The sequence below is a fragment of the Protopterus annectens genome, chromosome 9.part0 (assembly GCF_019279795.1).
Source record: "Protopterus annectens isolate FY-2018-M chromosome 9.part0, PAN1.0, whole genome shotgun sequence".
Lineage (NCBI taxonomy): Eukaryota > Metazoa > Chordata > Ceratodontiformes > Protopteridae > Protopterus > Protopterus annectens.
This window is the reverse complement of record NC_056743.1, coordinates 776,710,054-776,732,957: the sequence shown is the minus strand read 5'-3', so window position 1 is coordinate 776,732,957 and position 22,904 is coordinate 776,710,054. Positions and strand designations below refer to the sequence as shown.

Here is a 22,904-nt window from a genome sequence, read left to right as displayed (position 1 = left end):
CCCTCGAGTCTGTCGGGTCCCTTTTCTTCAGATCCGAACTCTCGGAGCCGAGAGCTGAGCTTCAGATCTGAGTGTCTCAGTGTGCCTTCGGCTCCGCCCAGGTCGGAGCATACTGTACCTTCGGATCCGACCGCGTCGGCTCCGGCCCCGATCCGCCCGTCGGATCCGAGGGAGGGTCTGCTCTCGTATCCGAGAGAGAGCGGCTCTCCTTCGGCATTCGACGTGGTGGAGAGGGTTTTGTCGAGGGGTTCCAGACCCCCGGCCTTGGTTACGGCTCCACCCTGCACCCCATCTCAGATGGGTCCGACTTCCGTCAGCCAGTCCCAGGGACAGCCTACTCCGACGTCCCAGGTCGTTCTGTTGGAACATGATGTTGCTGGTGAGGTCTCCTCGGACAGCCTCCCCGAGGAGATTCCTCACATGCGCAAGTGCAAGGGGAGGCACATGGACTCCCCTGAGTTCTTAACCGAGGACACAGATTTGGAGGAAGGGGAAGGTTCCCCAAGATCACCCCCCGAGGACGTCTCATTTGGAGACATCATGGAGATGCTCAGGATTAGGGGGGGTGGTCTGCCCCAAAGCCTACCTCGGACTAATCTGTGTTTCTGGAGGCATTTGAAGCAGGCCCGTCTACCTCTTGGGTATCCCCTCCAGCTGACCCCCTGGTAGACCTGATCACTACCAGGGCGTGGAAGGAGCCGGACACTGTGGAGCCAGTCCCAAAAAGACCTGACAAGATACTTAGTCCACCCTTCGACAGATCTCACTGGAGTAAGGGAACCCTGTAGATGCTATGTTGGTGGCGGCGGCCACTAAGAGGGAATTTGCCCAGGAGAGTCCCTCGGTCCATCCTCCAGACAAGGAGTCTCGGTCGATGGATCGATTAGGGAAGTGGGTTTTTAGTTCAGCTACCTTCTCAGTGAGGTCACTGAACTATATGGCACATGTCATACGACTGCAGCGAGACCTTATCAAAGAATACGACACGTCGCCCCCGGAGTCCATGTCGGCGGAGGACAAACAGTTGTACTCTTCCTGAATGGCCACTCTTAGGTCTATCTCGAACACCTCTATGCGGCTACTGTCCCATGCCACGGAAGGGGCCACTAGAGCTAGCGGAGCAGGAGTCGTTATGAGGCGACAGGCCTGGCTCCGCCACTGTGATTTCGCGGAACCCTTTAAGGCGTCTTTCGCTAATGCCCCTTTTGATGGTTCTGCCCTTTTTGGCAAAACCATACGCGATACCTTGGTCCAGAGCGAGAAGAACGGGAAGACATCTGCCATTGGAGTCCGCTTCTCTGCTCCCCAGAGGTCCTTTTCCAAGAACCAAAAGGGACAGAAGAAGATGTGGTTCCGGAAGTCGCAACAGCCCCGTTTTGCTCTGGACCCCCAGTCCTTCCACGGCAGAGGGGACAGGATGGACGCTGTCCTAGAGGCAGAGGGGGAACGAGGAACTTTGGGTCCAGAGAACCATTCTCTGACTGGACCACGCAACAGCCCTGAAGGGTTACCCGACTGCTCCACTCTGGAGGCAGTCGGGAGGCACCTCGAGGCACCTAGCAACTTGGGAGTCCATCACGACCGACCGCTGGGTGCTTCGCATCATATCCAGAGGTTACCAGATCTCTTTCTCCCATTTCCCTTGCAATCCCAGACACCTCCCCGACGTCCCACCCGAGCAGAGGGAGGCTGCAGCTGCGGAAATCCAGCGGCTGCTAGAAAAAAGAGCCATCCAGCACATCCCCCCAGACTAGTACGGATCAGGCTTTTACTCCAGGTTCTTCTTGGTGCCAAAAAAGACGAGGGACTTCAGACCGATCCTCGACCTATCCTTCTTGAACCTGTCAGTAACCAAGGAAAAGTTCCAGATGGTCACTCTTTAATCCATTCTCCCCCTCCTGCGGGAGAACGACTGGATGTGCTCTATAGACCTCAAGGATGCGTACTACCACATCCTGATGGACAGACGATCCAGGAGGTTTCTCCGCTTCCGGCTAGGAACCAGCCATTACCAGTTCAGGGCCCTTCCCTTTGGTCTCACCACAGCCCTCAGGGTGTTCACCAAAGTTCTGTCGGTGATAGCGGCCCACCTGTGACTGCAGGGCATTCAGGTTTTCCCATACCTAGATGACTGACTCCTGACCGCCCCCACAAGGCATCTACTCTGTGCAGCCAGAAACTCCTTTCTTCACCTAGTGGCCCGGCTGGGGATTACTATCAACATAGAGAAATCTTCCCTTTCTCCAACTCAAACCATAGATTTCATCGGAGCAAGGTTGGACACAAACAGGCATCTAGCCCTCTTAACTCCAGACAGAGTGCGGACCTTACGACTCCATGTGCGGGCCATCCTCCTACCCCAGGCACCCCTGGCGGAATTGGTCCTGAGGGCTTTGGGTTCGATGGCGGCCACCATCAACCTATTGCCGATGGCGCGTCTGAACATGAGAGTCCTGCAATGGACTCTCCAAGTTCGGTCTTTTCTGCAATTGCCTCTGTACCACCCTATTCCCCTCAGCAGGGTTTGCAAAGAGGCCCTCTTATGGTGGCTCCAATCCCTGGACCTCGAGAAGGGGCGCCCCTTTTCTATGTCCCCTCCCCTAACCATGGTGACCACGGACGCCTCTTGCCTCGGGTGGGGGGGGCATTGTGCGGGCAGGACAGTCCAAGGCACGTGGAACAGCACGGAGACCTCCCTGCATATAAATGTCCTAGAGATGAGGGCGGTGCTTTTGGCGTTGCAAGCACTACAGAGCCTTCTTCCCGTAGGAACGATTGCAATCCAGACGGACAACATGGCAGTAGTGTGGTACATCAACAAACCGGGATGAACCAGGTCTTATCCCCTTTGTCGAGAGGCCATGAGAGTGTGGGAATGGGCGATTTCCACCAACCTCTTTCTCATAGCAACGCACATTCCGGGACGGTCCAACATTCTAGCAGACAAGTTGAGTCGCACCATCCTCTCACCGTACAAGTGGTCTCTAAACCCAAAAGTAGCGAAGCAGGTATTCTCCACTTGGGGTCAACCTTGTTGCGATGTTTTCGCCTCTCCTTCAAATGCGAAATGCAACAACTACTTCGCACTAATTCCCCCACCCGGGGAAACTCCACGAGACGCTCTGGTGCATGCTTGGCCCCCCGGTCTCCTTTATGCTTATCCTCCTCTTCCACTGATGTTGAAGTTTCTTCAGAAAGCCAGTCGGATGCAGAACAAGATAATCCTCATTGCCCCATTCTCACCTCGCCAGGCCTGGTTCCCATATCTTTGGTCTCACCTAGTGAATCCTCCCTGGATTCTGGATCCCATTCCGGATCTCATAACCCACCCATTGGATCTTCCGGCCCCGAATCTGGACAACCTCAAGCTCACAGCTTGATTGATCCAGTTCCAAGGTTAGCTAGGACTCCTGGTATCTCTTCCTAGGTCAAAGCTATTCTGGTGGCGGCACATAAGCCATTCCACCAGAAAGGTCTATGATAGCAAATGGAAACATTTTTCTATTTGGGCGGAGCACAGGGATCTAGATCCTTTCACAGCTCCGTTGCCTGCAGTGTTAGATTTCCTATCAGGACTCTTCAATCAGGGCGTCAGCTCCTCTACAGTCAAGGTTCAGTTGGCGACTATCTCTCACTATCACGTAGGAAGCGACCTTGGACCGTTGATCTCCTCCAAGTTATGCAAGGCCTTTCTGAAGGGTACCTTCTTACTCAGGCCCCCGGTGAGGGAAGCAGTCCCTCCTTGGGACTTAACTTTAGTACTGCAGGCACTTACAGCCCCTCCCTTTGAACCTGCAGCCTCAGTAGATCTAAAATTGTTATCTTGGAAAACTGCCTTTCTTGTAGCTATCACCTCAGTTCGAAGGGTTTCCGCAATTCAAGCCCTTTGTGCAAAACCACCTTATTTGTCCTTCCACAAAGACAGAGTCTACCTCAGGACCAATCCCTCCTTTCTTCCAAAAATTGCATCCGAATCGAATAATAATCAGTCCATTAACGTACCAGTTTTTTTTCCCAACTACCAAAACAAAGGGGAACATAAGTTACATCTGTTGGACCTGCACAGACAACTGCACTTTTATTTACACAGAACAGCTGGTCATAGGCAATCAGATCAGCTGTTCATTTCCTTTGCCAAATTTAACTTAGGAAAGGCTGTCTCCAAAGTCACACTGTCCAGATGGATTTCTCAGTGTATTCTGTTGGCATACGAAAGTACTGGGCAGCCCGCACCTCTAGGAGTTCATGCCCACTCTACCCGGTCTGTCTCTACCTCGGCGGCCTTTCATTCTGGACTCCCGTTGGATGATATCTGCTCAGCAGCAACATGGGCTTCGTCTCATACCTTCATTAATCACTACAAGCTGGATATCGTCTCCAGAGGGAGAGCATTCTTTGGCTCTGCAGTGCTCCGGAACATCCTTCCTTGAGGACCGCCCAAGGTTTAGGTAGCTGGGGACTCTGTCCCATAGGTTGATGCACAAATGAAGTTAACTACTTCAGATTAAGAAGTTATGTACTCACCATAACGTTCCATCTGAGTAGGTAAACTTCATTTGTCAGCAACCGACCCCCCCCTCCGTGCCCCTGACCTTCGGATGTTCGAGATGTTACCTTCCTTACGGCAAGGGTATGTAGCTAGTTTTGCGGGTGATTTTTTTTATGCTTATCTAGCTGTGGGCAAACTCGATCTGAGGTCAGGTAGGGTTGGCAAGGGATTATGGGTAGGGGGAGGAGCTTGGAGCTCGGATCTGTGCTGTTGGAAACTGCCGGCTCGGATCCGATATGGATCCGAAGACCCATAGGTTGCTGACAAATGAAGTTTACCTACTCAGATGGAACGTTATGGTGAGTACATAACTTCTTAATTTGTCCCAGGGGTTCCACCTGTGTCCATCATTGACAGGGGAGACAGGAGGTGATTGAAGTTTCTTTTCTGTGGATAAACTCTTGGCTAGGCTTGTAAGGGCCCTAGGGCCATTAGTCTAGTAACCTCCTATGATCCTATAAACGGAATCTTTTGTAGTGTGTTGTAGTTGTTGAGCAGTTCTTTCACTAGGACTGATATTACATGCCCTTCGACCATCTGTACCTTTCTTACCCATTCAGTAATGGACTAGGATTGTATGTTAAGCTTCCCTTTGTCAAAATCACCAAACCTTTAGACTGCAGTGATAAAGCTAGTTGGTCAAGCCCCTTGGTCCACCTGGGAAGATATTTTGAAGGAAATCTGGTTACCAAAGTTGAACACAGTAGTAAAGCTTTTATCACCTACTTCAGGCCACATGTCATTGCACCAGTTTCTTTGGCCAGCTTTTAAGTCATTCAGACCAAAAACATAACATTTCCCAGCTTCCTGAGAAAGTGAGCTGCTTACAGAATGCCTGTGCTCTTCTTCCAGTCAGTCCACCAGATTCTTGGGTGTCTTTCTAAATTCTTGTACTGTTTATAAGGATGACAAGTCAAACACTTGCTATCACATCATATTTTTGCTTTTTGATAGTACCTTGTACTTCAACCTTTTCATGTACTTTCATGTTTTTGCTGTGTTATCTTTGAGGTTTCCTCTGATCTCTTGCATTTTTATTGTGTCTACAACCCAAAGAGGATGGATAGGCATAGTTGGGCTATATGGTCTTTGTAGCAATGTTTTATGAAGTATTGTATTATTTCTGAGACTATTTTATCTGTTGTACTACAAGTTTTGTATGTTATTGTTATCCCCATTGTCCAGGATACACATAAATACAAATTGTATTTAGAAACCATGATACATAGAATTTGCTAGCTCATTTATTACCAGATTTATAAACAGTGACATTATGTACTAAGCCAGTCATGTTTTGTAACAATGTATCTTTTTGTCACAGTATAAAGTGTGACAGCAAGCGATACAAGCAATATTTTCCTTCTGCTACTGTCACCAGTATTTGAATCTGTGCCTTATTCATAAGTATGTACTACGCAAACTTCCACAAGGGTTGTCTTAAGCCTAGCTATGCATCCCAAAAGTAACCAACAAATTTGGTGCCCTAGAAGTTATTTTTTAGAGGTATATGTGAGCTAGGGCATGCATTGTCAAACATTTACAGTCTGCCATTATCCATTAGAGACATGGGTGACAGACCAGGGGATGCATTTCTGATTTCCCATCCACTGGTCCAGGTGATGCTTAGATAGGTTCAGGGAATAACTCGGCTTCATATGGATAGGAGGCCTTTTCCAGAGAAGTATATTCTCTGAGATGCATACCTCTCACTCCATGATGTCTTATTTATGCTAAAAGCAATGTTTAAGTCCATGGATTGGGTAGTTCTGATCCTGTTTGCAAGAAGTCCATGAAAGCATGATCCTGTGATGCCTTGTATGCCAGACATAGATCTCTTGTAAACATTATATAGGAGACAGAGTATAGGGATAGGGCTTTGATGCTATCTGGACAGGACATGTTGTTAACACCCCGTTTTCTTTGTTAGGAACATCTGTGGACATTCCAGTTTTTGCTTATGCCTGGTCAGGTACATACTGAAGGGGACATGGTGCTCAAACATGAGTCTGAGTACTAATTACAGTGGAACAATAAAATCCTCAGACCTAAATGCATAAGTTCAGCAATAGAGAATGATTTATTTTACTACCTTAGACAAATGTTGGTCAAAAGCCAGGTTGCTGTCTACAAATGTCTCCAAATCCCTGACTACTGGGTCTATTCTTAGGGGTGTGTTATCAGTGAAGTAATTTCCTGGGGTAGCCAACTTCCCAGAGGGTACTACATTTTTTTTGCATTAAGTTTTGAACCGTGTATATTTGTCTGTACTAGGCCTTCCTAGAGGATATTAATGTCTTTGGGGGGATTCCTTGACTGCTCCCAATTTGCAATCGTCTGCAAACTTGGTCAGCCAAAGGCCGTTGATGTTGGTCTTTACCTTTGAGAAGCAGATACCAAAAAGGATAGGACCCAGCACTGAGTCCTGTGGAACTCCACTAGTGACCATCCTCTACGTGGAGATGGACTTCCTTACTCTAACTTCCTGTCTGAGAGCCATCTGGCAGTCCAAAGTGTAACACAGGGTTTGTATTGAAATCCGTGAGTATGTTTACAATGAAAACCAAAAAAAAAAAGAGGCAGAATCAGCAAGTCGATGGATAAAATATTTAATGTAGCTAGCTCTTTCATCTGCTACTAATGAGCAAACTTCATCAGACGTCTCATTAGTCCTTGGACTTGCTAATTTTGCCTCTCTTGTTTGTTTTTCAACAAGTTTGAATTTGTGTTACTTGTGATACATTTAGTATGTTTACAGTGTTTGAGTGGAGTACTGTACCAAATGCCTTGGCCAGGTCAAGGTAGACAGTATGCACCATGTTGTCCTCATTCATTGCCTTAATGACCTTCTTGATGAGTGGAAGATGTTCTCATCAGGGATACCTTAGGCCATGCTTTGGCTCAGGTTTGTGCAGTGCTGGTTGTGCTAAGGTCTTGCTGGGTCTGATATATGCTAGGTATTGGACAGCAAACTCGATCTGAAGGGAGGAAGGAAACAGGGGGCATTATTGGCTAAGGGGAGGAGCTGAGAGCTCGGATCAGATGCTGGTGATGCAGCTGTGTCAGATCTGGTATGGATCCGTAACCCACAGATTGAAGACAAATGAAGTACAACTATTCAGATGGAACATTATGGTGAGTACATAACTTCTTTTTATCTGCCGAGGATGGAGCAGGATTAATTCAGGATCCTCCTGAGTATGGTAATGATGCCAGTCACTGAAAACTGCTACTGTGTGATGATGAGATAGGTGTTTTCAGCAAATGAAACAGAGTCATTCCTAAAAATGCTCTTAAAATACTTAAGCTTATTAAAATTAAGCATCTATTTTATAATCCTTGCAGTCAGAGAAATGTAATATAGGTTCTAACATTTTCCTACTCAGTGGCTTTGCCTGGTGATAAATGAGTATAGCTTTGCTATTTCAGTCTGTCAAATTAGCACAATGGTTCAAATTTACATCGATATTCCTGGTGTTAATTACTGACACATTTTGTTATTTTCCAGGTTGTCATTTTTACCAACCAGTTGGGAATTAGCAAAGGGAAGGTACGTCCTGAAGCATTTAAAGCAAAAGTGGAAGCTATTTTGGAGACACTAGGAGTTCCTATGCAGGTGGGTAACACTTGTTTTTAAGCAAGCGCTTTCGGTTAGTGCCTCCACAGTAGAGATGGACAAGGCAGGAAATTTTGAGAAAGAGACAAACTAGTGCTGAGCCAAGGGTCTGGCTTGGCTATTAGAGCCCATTAAGAGCTGAGACAGAACTTGTAAAGTGGAGAGTAAAAGAGCAGCATTGAGCATCACGCACACATGCACATACACACTGTGTTTGCTCCCAACAAATGAGCTTAACGGACATTTGCTTCCACATTCACCATACCTGCCTCCCCCACAAAACAATTCAGTGCCACTTTCCTGCTGTCTTCAGTAGTGGTTCCTGACTATTGTTGCTCTCTAATGCACTCTGTCCATCTACTGACTTGAGAGCTTCATCTCCTCCTCTGTTTTTCCTGTCTCTCCCAAATCTGCTTTACCAAATTGTCTTTTGCTTTCTTGGACATGTGACTGAATAACCATAATCTGATCTCGCTCATCTTTTTCTACAGCTGTGGCTACTTTGACTTCTGCTGTAATATCTTCATTCTTTCTCACAGAGTGCATTTTACTTCCCATCTCAGGCACTTAATCTTCATCACCTCAAGCTGCCTCAGCTGCTGTGCCTTTGCTTCCCAGGTTTCTATGCTGTACAGAAGCACTGGTTGCATCACTGTTTAGTGCCACTTTCTGTATATACACTGCTTGTTTGCAAGTAATAAAATTGAAAGACAGTGGTCATGTGTTTTAACTTGCTGTTCACACACACATGTACTCTGCCTCTCCTGTCCTTGGAATGCCATATGTTACTGATCATTCAATGGTGTCAGCTTAAATGCCCTCTGTTTTGACACATGCCTTGCCTTTACCCGGTAAATAGCCACCTTCTCCTTACCAGTGATGTCAGCTTATAAGGAAGGTGAGCATAGCCAATCTCATCCTCTTAGCTCAGCAGTCAAACAGAGTACCAAAATTAATGGGGGGGGGGGGTGTTCAGCATGAGGGACAGAGTTTAAAATTTTGCTTGTATATACTTCACTAGCTTGCTAGCAAACTGCAAATTTTATAAGAAAGAGAACAAAAAAGTATTACATTCATATACATGTGGACATCTCTCACCCACAGCAAGCCAAAACAAGAACCAATTCACTGTCTGTTTTTCACACAGATGTTCTCTTCCCCATCAGTTTCTGTTATTCACTGCTATTCCCAAACCCAACAATCAGTCACTGTAACAAATCATTTTGAAAATGAACAATTCAGTCCTTCACAGAGCTCACAGCAGTCAGTCTTTGCATTGTAGAGCATTACCTCCCACAACAGAGAACAAGTGGGTAAAGTGTGAAATACTTCAGGTAACTTATGCTGAAACTCTCTCTCTGCATATTTAAAACTCATACCTTATTTCAGAAACAAAAGCATAAGCAAGCAATGTATAATAGTTGCAAGAGACCATGTAATCCATAGTTACAAATGAATACATCACTGTCTCTCTTTTTTTGAAGCTGTGCTTCCTGGCCATTTAAAACAAACACATCGCTGTTTCCATTTATTAAAAAAAGCCATGTTTCCTGGCAGGTTATATTTTCTTTGTTAATACATCTGTAGCACCTCCCACACTGCAGTTTCAGCCAATCACAGAGCTTACTTGATGTGACTGGACAGAACAGGAAGTACCCCAACCTGCAGATCCAGTGTGAAACAGGCAGTATTAAAAATACACACACACACACACACACACACACACACACACACACACACACACACACACACACACACACACACACACCCACACACAAATAAATGCACAAATAAATTTGTTCAGCTTGTTTCAGGCTGTTAACTGGCAGGAACAAAAGCCCAGACTGAACTTGGCTTGAGCAGAGTGCAGGCTCATCCTCCGATACCCTACAGGACTGTAGACTGAGTAAAAAGTGCAGTGAAAAAGATCTTTGTGTCTGTGTGTTGAAGGAGAAATTACATGTGAAAGAGCTAAACGTTTTAATAAAACATTTGAGGAAAAACTAAAGTCCTGGAAGGCAGTACTGTTAGTGTCATCCTGCACAACTGTAGTTTGTGCAGCCAGCAATTCATTGTAGCTACTGTTTTGGATATATATTTTACAGCTTATGTTAACGTTAATGTTCTTTCCTTTGTTGCCTTTCAGGTGCTTGTTGCAACTGGTATGGGAATATACAGAAAGCCTGTGTTGGGGATGTGGCATTATTTATGTGAGAAGGTAAGAAATTTTGATTATTTTAAGTTCATAATGGATATCTTGTCAAGTCTAATAAACTTCATAAGGGTGGGTAACAAGTCCATTTTAAAAAAATGGAAGACCAAGAAAACAGTTTTCTGGTGTGTATTATCTAGAGTGGTACAGTGGTGCAGTCTCCTCATAGCAAGAGGTTCTCTGGTTTGGTCCTTGGTTTGGGTGCTTTCTCTTTCTGCATATCCTGTGCTTGTGTGGTTTTCTGTTGGTGCTCAAGTATCCTTCCTCATCCCAAAGAAATACAACAGCATGATTGGTTACTCTAAAATTGTCCTTAGGTGTGTGAGCAAAGTGTGTTTATGATACAGAGGAAAGGCCTGCTAATCTGCTTCCATTCCCAACTTGCCTAGCACACTGTGGCTTTCAGATACAACTCCACGACAGTGGATGGTGATGCAGTTTCGTCTGAGACTTGGGCTTGGGGAACCCATTCCCTTTGTGCAAAAAACATAGCTTCTTTGTTTTTTAGCTTTATTTTAACATGGGCAGTGCTCTCTCTGTGGAGTTTGCATGTTGTGCCGCTTTTTTCTGATCTTACCCCCTATCATTTGCCAGTATAGAATCCCATTTTCCTGTGATCCTAAATAGAATAAGCCAAATTGCGCCAATGGATGGATGGATGGCATACTTTCAGTTAAATGAGTTGCATTTTTTACTTAACATTAGAATGATAAAAGTCACAAATGCAGCCACTGTAGATGAACTCCTCTTTTTCCAACCAGTAGAACTTCAGTAAAAATGAGAAAGATGGAGAAACACAGCAGGAACAGTAAAAACTATTTAATTCAGTTAGCACTTTCACATCAAAGATGCTTCATCAAACCATACATTTCATCAAAACTAACTTGGTTAAATATACACCCTAACAATCTATCAATCAATTAACAACTCCCTGATCAATTCACTTACTGCAAGTAGCTTAAAAAGACAAAATACATTGTCTAAATTAATAGTCACAAATCCTTGTATGTCTTATACAAAGTCACTCAGTTATTGTTAAAATACAATTTTATAATAACATCAATTAAAAAAGATGCTAATATAGCTGTGTATAATTAAAGTGTACTATAAACGTCTTGTTTTTAAGTAAGGTTTAATGGACGTCCTGTCATTCAACCCTGGTTCCTTCTCAGCCTGCAGCTCTATTATCCATCTTAATTCACAAAGTTCTAACTTATTTTTTATGTCCCCCAACTGTGATTCATGATAAGTACATTCTACCATCTTAAATAGAAAGTGATGTCTTCTAATTTTATCCATAATGTGTTTGGCTAGGGCACTCCTTTCTGGTTCTCTATTTTAAAAGCCCCCAAATGCTCCCTGGCCCTCTCTCTCAGTGAGCGAGTGGTCATACCCACATAGGAGGGACAGGTAGAGCAAACGGCTAAATGGGCACACCTTGTGCCAATAGCTACGCCAATATGTTTTTTGCCCATTGGGAGGAGAGTTGTGTTTTATCCCAAATAAAGTTTGCTAGGAAGATCCTCTTTTATAAGAGGTTTATAGGTGACCTCATATTGGTTTGGAAGGGTACTAAGGGAGAGCTAGAGGAGTTTTTCACTTTCCTGGATACCACTACTGATTTGTTTGAGATTCACCCACTCAGTCTTTGGTAAAGAATTATCTTTTTTGGATGTTACAATAGTAAAGGAGGTAAATGGGACATTCACCATGAGTCTATATAGGAAGGACTGTAGAAGAAATAATGTCCCAAGTAGAGATAGTATGCATCCTAATTATGTTTATAAGAATATCATAAAGGGTCAAGCTATGCATATGTCCAGACTGGATATGAGTCAGGAGCAGTTTGATAAAGATATGGGAACTTTCAGTAATGAATTACTACAACGTAAATATAAGGAGTGAAATTGATGTGGGCTTTAATGAAGTTAGGACATTAAGAAGGGGTAAAGCCAGACCATATATCCTTGGTGATAGTCAGGTTCCCTCCCAATTTTGTAATAATAAAAAACCTATCAAGGAAACTATACCTATTTGCCTTGAGTTTGCCGGAAATATCAAGAAGGTACAAGAGGTAGTGTACAGAAAGTGGTCCATATTACAATCAGACCCTGAGATAGCTGGGATCGTTGGTACTAAGTCCAGTGTCCGGTACAAAAACAAGAAAAATCTGAAGAGACTGTTATGTCAGCCCAGTAACAATAGGGAAAAAGTATATGGTTTAAGTAGGTGTAGACATTGCTGTGTATGTGGAGTATTGAGTCAAGACAGAGTCTTTATACACCCCAGAACAAACAAAGAATATGAGTTTAAAGTTAGAGTGAATTGTGAAACAAGGAATCTAGTTTATTTACCTGTTTGCTCTACCTGTCCCTCCTTCTATGTGGGTATGACTGCTGGTTCACTGAGAGAGAGGGTCAGAGAGCATTTGGGGGGTATCAGAAATAGAGAACCAGAAAGGAGTGCCCTAGACAAACACATTATGGATAAAGATAGAACACATCACTTTCTATTTAAGGTGGTAGAATGTACTTATCGGGACTCACGGTTGGGGGACATAAAAAATAAGTTAGAACTATGTGAATTAAGATGGATAATAGAGCTGCAGGCTGAGAAGGAACCAGGGTTTAATGACAGGACGTTTGTTAAACCTTACTTAAAAACAAGACGTTTATAGTACACTTTAATTATACACAGCTACATTAGCATGTTTTTTAATTGATGTTACTATAAAATTGTATTTTAATAATAACTGAGTGACTTTGTATAAGATATACAAGGATTTGTGAGCTATATTAATTTAGACAATGTATTTTGTGTTTTTAAGCTAATTGTAGTAAGTGAATTGATTAGTGAGTTGTTAATTGATTGATAGATTGTTAGTTAGGATGTATATATAACCAAGTTAGTTTTGATGAAATGTATGGTATGATGAAGCATCTTTGATGTGAAAGCGCTAACCAAATTAAATAGTTTTTATTGTTCCTGCTGTGTTTGTCCGTCTTTCTCATTTTTACTTAACGTTAGAATGACCACACTAGTTTTTTGATAGCTTAAAAACAAAAGCATGGATCTGTTAGTAGCTTGCTGCATTGCTTATTAACCAAGATCACTGGCTCTCCATGCCAAGAGCACAAAGCACACTTTTGTTGTTCCTCCATTTTTAAGTTAGAAGCTCCCTGAATGTTTTGATTAGCAATGTTCTGTTTTATTTTTATTATAGTTTTTTTTTTTAAATGTATATTTTTTGTCATTGTCAAACTAATATGTTAAGTTCCATCAAACAGTGACCTAATCATTACCCAGCAGGCATCAGAAAATCCCAGTAAAAAGTATTTTAAAGAAAATGTGATTTCAGAATGTCAACTATGAGAAATATGGAAAGTTAGAAATGACCTGCCCAACTTAAGTTACTTCTGTTTTTTAAGTTATACTTTTATCACAGAATACTACTTTTACTTTACCTAGCAATTTAAGGCTTGGAATTGAGGACTTTGAGCTGTGAGAACATGTTGTCTTGTAGTTCTGAGTTTGATTCACTCAGTCTTACATTTGTTTACTATATGACTGAAAAAGTTTCTTAATGTGACATTGGTCTAAGGTTAGCCCCTAGGAGGAATCACTTGTGCTAGTAATTTATGTGCTTCCCCCCTCTGCCTACTTATCATTGAGCCTCTTCCCATTGCACATGAGCCCATTTGTTTTCTAAGGATCGTGAATCTTCCCTCAGGTCCCCTAGGGTGGGAGCTGTCCAGAGGGGCCATCAATGAGGGAACCTTTAAGGAGTTTCTGCTGTCACATGCATCTAGTTATGGGAGTCTGTTTTATATGAATGACCCCAACTGGTCCCTATGGGTAGTGGCATGGGCACTTATGTTACTGTAGGGGACTACCTTATTCCATCTTGCTACTCACATGTATGCCTAGATTTGTTGCAGCCATGGACTGCTATCATCAGCATGGGTAGCCATGCCTATTCCTGTCCCTGTATCGCCCCCCAACTGTTGACAACGTCCATGTTCTCCAGCAAGATTTTCTTCTGAGAGTGGTGGTATAAGACAGGCTAGGACTTTATAACATGCAATTCTGTCTGAGAGAGGATCTTTTGTAAAGAAGTCAGATGGAGTAGTAAGGAGACATTACAGCATGAAGATTTTGTGAGAGAGGAGGACTGTAGTAAAATCAGAACCAGTGGAAGAGAGAAAATGATGAGGTGGGAATGAGAAGGTAATGGATGGGGATAGTGAATATAGTAGAGAAAAGGGGAAAGAGGAGGAGAGAGGTGGTTGAAGAGTCATCTACTTTTAAGCAGTATGTTTACATTAGGAAAGTGTTAACAGAGTGTAGGGGGTGACTTTTATGTAGGGATATGAAAGCAAGTGCACTGCGAGCTTTGTTTCAAGTGTTGGTCAAGGAAAGTGCTCAGGTCCATAATGACTGTGTCATTTTCCAAACCGATGTCATCTATGTGATAGGTGCATGGGTGTTTGTGTTTGCCAAAGGACACAGTACTGCATTGTCCAAGCATGGCTTGTTTGTAGGCCCTCATGAAGAATCTGGAAGATGTTCTTCATGTTTCACTGTTGCAGTCATTACATTTGAGTTATCTGCTTGCAGGTAGCCCTCAGTCGGCCTGATTAACAAAGTCTTGGGTCCTGCGTCGGTTGCTGTCCCTTCTTCCATGACGTCAGGTCGTCAGGGGTATAAAACATGCAGCCGATGCCATTACATCAGTCTTTCGTGCCGTGCGATGCCCGAAGCAGTTCGCAAGTGCCGGTTGGGCTACTCCTGAAATTTTCATTTTCGAGTTTCAGAACCGAAGTCTTCAACTAAAGCTGAGTACCCAGTTGGGGAAACTTTTTCTTGCTCCTTACTGATGTCAGTAAAAGTTAATTGCATTACTTGTGGAAAGCAAATACCTCATAAAGATTTCATTCGTACTGTATTCCTTGCCTAGGCCCTGACCACTATGTACCTTGCTGTCAGTTTTGTGCATTATTTAATCAGCGCACTATCTATCATTGGTATATTTTCGCCTCTAAATATTTAAGTTCTCAGTTTAATTATCCAGAAATGTAGTCAGTTAGCCATCCGACTACCGGGATTCCGAAAAAACGCAAAGATAAAGATAGAGACAGGCTGCCAAGGTCCAAAACTGCCGACGACACTTCTCCTAAGCCAGTCGCCAGTTCGCTGGTACTCAGTGAGGCGCTTTCGCAGTCTCTGATACCCGCTACTTCTGATTTGCAGGCCTCTACTGAGACACATTCGGAGTCCGGTATGCCACGAGATGCTTCAACTATGGAACCCACGGATGTCTCTACCTTGGATGGGTCCAGATTCGCTGTCAGACGCCAGCTTCTGAGGGTGTATTCAGGCCTATGGACTTGCATATTAAACTGACGTCTCATTTTTCTCGTAGGCCTAAATCTCGAACCATGCCTAAAAAAGACGACGCCCAGGCCACATGCTCAGGCCCCTCTATGCCTAAAAAACAAATGATAAGAATGGCTGAAGATCTAATAACTCTAATCAGGGGTAGCCAACCCCCCCCCCCCTTTCTAAGAGGCCTAGGACTGAAATGATTTATGAATCTTCTGACCAGGATTCTGTTTTTTCTGATTCTTCTGATGATCTGGATTAGCCCTTACCTACTTATGAGGATTCTGATGCAGAGGACTCCATTCCCTCTGCTTCCCCTCCAGAGGATTTTTCTTTTGGGGAAACCTTACATACGCTAAGGGAGCATTTCCAGTGGGAAAGCCAGGATTTTTCTGATTCAAAAAAGGCTTAGGGATTTCTTACTCCTACCTCAGCATAGGCCTTTAACTATTCCTCCTGTACTAGACATTGTTGATGCTTTTTCGGAGTCTAGTTTGGCCCCTGATTCCTTTCCCCCTGCTTCCAGAAAACCAGACAGATACTACAGGGTTCCTTAGTCACATAACGTTTCTTTTTAAAAATCCTATTGCGGATCCAGAGACTATTTCACAGGGGCCCAAGGGCATTAAGGCTTCTACTGCTAAAAATCATACCCCTTCTGATAGAGACTCCAGGGTGCTGGATAGATGGGGTAAGAAGGTTTACACTTCTGCAACCTGGGCCATTAGGGCTTTAAACTGCCAGTTTCATATGTTAAAGTATCAGCAACATGATATTGGATTGCTTAAACAGAAAATTATGTTGATTCCTGACTGTGTGGAAAATAAAGAATTACAGGATTTAATGCATTCTGCTGTACAAGTTGGAAAACATACTTTGCAATGTGGTTTTGATTCATTAGAGGCCTCTTGCAGGGCTGCTGTTACTGGGTCTTTGCTCAGAAGGCATGCTTGGCTTAAGGAGCAATCTTTGCTTGATCATGTTATAGCTAAATTGTTCGATGCTCCCTTAAATCAGGGCCGCCTGTTTGGCAACAAGGCTGAGGAAATTCTTAAAAAAGATGGAAGATAAAGCTAAATCTATGCAAAATGTTAAAGATTTCTTACAAGTTCAGCCTCCTAGATTTAATAGGCACTGGCCGCCTAAGAATTGGTCCTTTCCAGCCCCTTCCAGGTCTTCTCAAGCCAAACCCAGACACAGCAAAAACCCCAGGTTTCAGTCCCAGGGGACACACAGGACTTAGCAGTGAGGGGCCTCCACTTCCAAATCTGGGAGTAATAAGACTCCCCCCTATGGTAAACTGCCCCAATGACTTCCTTTTAAAATTTCCAAGTACTTATCAACTGGCTGCCCCTTTGAGGGGAAAGATTGCTCTTCATGCAAAGAACTGGGAACTCATTTCCCAGGACAAATGGGTTTTAAATATAGTGTCCCAGGGATACAGATTTCACTTCCATACATTGCCAACACCAAGCGGGTGGCCGGACCTACCCCCAAATCAGTGGGCAGAGGCTCAAAAACAAGTACTTTGTCTCTTAAGCATGGGGGCTATTCAAATGGTACCAGAAGAGGAAAAGGGACAAGGATTCTACTCGAGACTTTTCCTGGAACCCAGAAAAGACGATTCATGGCATCCTATCCTGGACCTGTCTACTCTAAACACCTTTCTGGAGATTCCAAAATTCAAGATGCTGATTCATCAATAATTACTTCCTATGCTAGGCAAAGATGCCTGGTTTGCAACACTAGATTTAAAAGAAGCATACCTGCACATCCCAATCAGGGAATCCTGCAGAAGATACCTACGCTTCAAAGCAGGCTATGCGCACTGTCAGTTCTTTGCACTGCCCTTTGGCTTATCTACTGCACCCAGGGTATTCACAAAGTGCCTGGCTCTAGTTATTGCATTTTGCAGGCAAAGAAATATTCAAATATATCCATACCTGGACGATTGTCTAATTCAGGCAGAAAGCCAGGACATACTTTTGAATAATCTGGCCTTTGTACAAAGGGTTCTGACTTGTATGGAGTACACCGTAAACGAAAAGAAATCACACCTGGTACCCTGCCAACAAATTATATTCCTGGGAGCAAGCTTGAATACAACTTCCCAGATGGCCTACCTCATGCCAGAGAAACAAATTCATTTGACAACCTACTTCAAACAAGTGGCCACAACGATCCTGCTATCTGAAAGACAAATACTGCAAGCCTTGGGGTTCATGGCCTTCTGCATTCTTCTAATTCCATATGCAAGACTGCATATGAGGAAACTGCAGTGGTATCTAAAAAGCCTATGGTGTCAACATTCTCAGGATCTAGAAGCAATGATTCCTGTCATACCTTGCCTACGCCTAGAGTTCTTTTGGTGGGCAGAAGCCTGCCACCAAAACAAGGGACTACCTTTCACACCACCCCCTGCCGCCCAAACCCTAACAGACGCATCAGACTATGCATGGGGGGCTCACTTGGCAGGGAAGTGCATTCAGGGTAAATGGAACCCAAGTCAAATGTACCTGCATATCAATCAAAAAGAAATGTTAGCTGTACAGAATGCTCTGACAGCCTTCAAGGACCATATTCTTCCAGGACAACTAATGGTAAAGACGGACAACACCACCGTTATGTGGTACATAAACAGTCAGGGGGGCACACATTCTTACCCCCTCTGCAGACTAGCCATGGAATTGTGGAACACAGCCTTGAGCTACCAAGTGCACCTTCAAGCTCAATTCTGCCAGAAAAGTTAAATACACTGGCAGACAGACTAAGCAGAAACCTCATGGACCCACACGAGTGGAAACTGGAACCAAGGATTTTCAACATGTTGACAAGCAAATGGGGGAGCCCAGATATAGACTTGTTTGCCTCTCCCCAGAACTACCAATTGGACACATTTTGCACAAGGACTCCCCACAAACAAGCCTGGAAAGTGGATGCTTTGTCCTTCAGCTGGAAAAAACTGAGTCTATGCCTTCCCCCCTCTGCCTCTGCTTTCCAAAGTACTACTAAAAATCAAACAGGACAGACCAAGGATGATTTTGATTGCTCCAGACTGGCCACACCAACACTGGTAACCCCTCCTGCGCAGTGTGTCACGGTTATCCCCATGGCACCTGACTCAGACTCCTTCCCTGTTGTCTCAACAGGATAACCAGATTCTGCACCCTCAACTTCTAACACTGAACCTTGCAACCTGGCTAATTACATAATCTCGCCTTTACCATCCCTCAGTAAACCTGTGATGGATATAATTTTAGAGGCAAGGTGGCCTAGCACTAGAAAATCCTATGCTGAAAAATGGAAAATATTCTGTGTCTGGAACCAATTTCAAGGGATGAGCACAGCAGCGCCCAATTTACCTCAGATTTTACAATACTTAACTGAGATGCTTCACAAGGGCCTGTCTTTTTCCTCCATTAAAATCCACGCCTCAGCTATTTCATCTCATTATAACACAGAACCCCCCTCTTCTCTCATCCACTGCTCAATCAGTTACTCAGAGTGGCCAAAATTTTAAGACCACCCAGGAGAGCTCCAACCCCAGCCTGGGACCTTAACTTTGTTTTGGAGAAACTCACTGTACCTCCTTTCGAGCCAGCTGCTACTGCAGACCTAAAATTTCTTTCTTGGAAAGCAGCTTTCCTTTTAGCAATCACTTCAGCTAGAAGGGTATCGGAATTACAGGCCCTTATGGCAATGGAGCCTTTCATCATCTTTCATGTGGACAGGGTGTCCCTCAGGGCCAGTCCATCCTTCATTCCCAAGGTGGCATCCAGTGTGGCTCTTAATCAGTCCATTCATTTGCCAACCTTCTTTCCCAATCCACAGAACAAAGGAGATTGGATATTGCATTCCTTAGATCTGCACAGACAACTCAGATTCTACTTGGACAGGACTAAACCTCAAAGGAAATCTGAACAACTGCTGGTAGCATTTGCTGCAGGGGCAGAGGGGAAGGCTATTTCAAAGCAAACTATTTCTAACTGGATAGGCTATTGCATTCATTTCTGCTGTAAGCACCATGGATAACCTATCCCCCAGGGGATCAGACCTCACGCATCTACCTCTACAGCCTTTCTCAGAGGCTACCTGGAGTTCTGTACATACTTTCACCAAGCATTACCATTTGCCAATTTTCTCTAAATCCAGAGCTGGCTTTGCCACTGCAGTCTTGCAGGGCCTTATAGCTGGTCCTAATGCTATCTAAATTCCTCCTCCCAACCACAGCTTTGAGAATCTACCCAAATGTACTGACTGCAACAGTGAAACATGAAGAGCATAGTACAGTTGTGTACACTTACCATAAATGTAGATGTTCAAGTGTATTCACTGTTGCAGTCCTAGTTACCCTTCCTCAGGCCCCCTAACTTCTTTTGGCTATACCTCTACTTTCCTTTACTATGCTTAAAAGCCTGTTTGGTGTATTTGCTTTTTTGTTGGAGGTATTTCATTGTACTTTTATATTTAATTGCTCCCCATTAGGGGTGCACCTGACATCTGGGGCAAGAAAAACTGATGTAATGGCGCCGGCTGCATGTTTTATACCCCTGACAACCTGACGTCATGGAAGAAGGGACAGCAACCAATGCAGGACCCAAGACTTTGTTAATCAGGCCGACTGAGGGCTACCTGCAAGCAGATAACCCAAATGTAATGACTGCAACAGTGAATACACTCAAACATCTGCATTTATGGTAAGTGTATACAACTGTACTTTAGGGGTGAGTGTTGACAGTAGAAGGCTGTACTGTAGAGAAACTTTTGCTGCTTAACTTTTGATATGTTTTTCTCCTGATTGAGAAATTATATTGTAGTAGAGATTCTTCCCTTGGCTTGAACACTTGCTGTTTTGGTGAGTTAGTCTACCAACTTTTCTTTATCCTTTCCTGTATGACTGTCTGATTAAAGTCAAGCTGTCTTTGTAACAGTTTCAGATTTCTTAGACTCTTTATTATACTGTGGGAGAATCGTACTTGATTCTTTCATTAACAAACAACGACAACAAAAAATAACATTGGGTGTTATCACTGATGATCATATGATTGTTTCATCAGTTTGGCAAACTTCTGGGAAGATTGCAGTGTGGGGCCGGGTATGCTTTGTCATTGCGCATGCAGTTGAATCTTGAACTACCCACATTAAAGTGAATAGCCAGTGAAACCATTAGTTATTTTCTGCTTCTTGCTTTTGGTTGGATTTCAAGGCTCACTTTTAATAAAAAGTTATATTTTAATCGCGAGAGGAGCACAGCCTATTGGCACTGCCTTTAACTCATTCACTCCAATGGAGCTCAGGATGTTTGCACTGTAACTTCCAATGGGCGAAGCCTAAGCCATTTGACAGAATCAAATTATGTCCTCACATTTCAAACAGATGTCCATATCTCTGGAACCATAGAGGTTATGAAAGAAGTATAAATGGCAAACTCTTCAGCACAAAGTATTTTTATAGTAGTAGTTTTCTTTAGGTTCTAGGTCTTAAAATCAAATTTTATAAGTCACAGTAAACACAGTAACCATTACATTGGTAATATTTTGTAAACAACTTACAATATCTCAGTAACCACTCAAGTTACACACCTACTGCCAGCAGCATTTTATTCATCTAGCTGAGAGCTTTCATATGAGGCTAAGGAGGTCTGTCTGTGGTACTTGGTTGTTGAGATATTTAGAATGATGTGAAAATTATATAAATTAATATCATAAAAACAGTTAATGTCTATTTACCTGCATTAGACAAAGGTCAAATATTAATGCAGTTGAATTTGCCATTGTGTAAGCTTAAAGTTGAAGTCTTTTAAAACTGTGTACATAACATGGTTTTGGAATTATTGATGCAAATATTAACATGCAATATCTGCCGCCTAGAGGCCTCAGTAGGAGTTAACTGCAGATGCTCCTGGAGGTGTCACTCTGATGTAATGAGTTAAGTGCCGGTGGTTCAGGCTTCTGGCCTGTCTTGCTACCAGGATGTTTGTATTTGAAAACCTTTTTTATGCCTCTGTAGCTCTGGGATTAGAGCACTAGTCTTATAAACTAATGGCCATGAGTTCACATCTCATCAGTGCCTACTATAGGTTGGGTTTCTACTCCAGATTCGCTGATGATTGCAGTATTACTCTCTTTGGGAAGCAAGAACAACCCTGTACCTACCTCATAAATGATATTTCAAAGTAGATACTGTCATAACAAATCTAGTTACATTAGTGGGTGATGAATTCTGTATTAACATATATCATTAGAAAATCCTTTTATTTAAACCGGTTAAGTAGTAAAGACATATCCTCGAGGTCCAAGGAAGTTGTTTTCCCCTCTCTGTTGCTGCCTTATCGGACCTATAGTTGACTATAATGCCCTGTTTGGCATGTACATATCCACACAGAGTTGGAGTACGTTTTCTCCTTACTCCATCCATTCCACATCAGTGCTTGTAACTGCCCCCATAAGAAAAACGTCTCAACATTCCTCTGCAAAGTCAAAAACATTGGCTGCATGGGGGCAGAAAATTCTTTTTTAACATAAAACACTGCCTCTACACTTCACTGTTAAACCTATTCAGTTTTAGGTTCATCACTGGATCTCTCTTTTGGTTGTATGCCCAAGAGCTGAGGATGTCTGTGGTGGTTCTCATCTGCTAGGGTGGCTGTACCATTGTCCCAGGGAACTGTAGCCCAGTTAGCCTTTTGAACATTTTTTATAAAGTAATGGCATATACTGTTATGCAGGATACCAAAGTGAACATACTAGGATCTTTGCTGTTCAGTATGTCCTTCTACTTCTCTGATCTCCAAATGAAAAATAGGGAACCCTGGTTAACCAGACTTACAGTGATTGTAATCCAGGTGTTGTACTCAAATCCTTTCTTATATTATACAAACTACAAATGAACTTACACATGTTAATAGCTGATACTCTGAAAATGAGCTGAAACCAAATGCTAAACAATGCTGTATTGTTGCATTTGGTAAACAAATCCTCTACCCAAATACCCCATTCCAAAACAAAGAATGTTGTGAGAGACCTTGGAGCATGGGTAGGTAATTCCCTGTCCTTTGATCATCATGTTACAGCAGTCATTAGGAAATGCTACTGTCTGACATATCTGATTGGAAGGGGTATTTCCTGTAGATCCATAGAAGTCCTTAC

At 43.4% G+C, this 22,904-nt stretch overlaps 1 protein-coding gene across 1 annotated transcript in view; it reads left to right on the top strand.

Moving 5' to 3' along the window:
- The window catches only part of LOC122811519 (polynucleotide kinase 3'-phosphatase), an 897,059-nt gene that overhangs the window by 446,762 nt on the left and 427,393 nt on the right, over positions 1-22,904 (top strand). The window contains exons 7-8 of the mRNA XM_044083405.1: positions 8,055-8,162; positions 10,309-10,380. Coding sequence (XP_043939340.1) covers positions 8,055-8,162; positions 10,309-10,380 — 180 coding nt within the window. The remainder of the gene's footprint in view (positions 1-8,054; positions 8,163-10,308; positions 10,381-22,904) is intronic.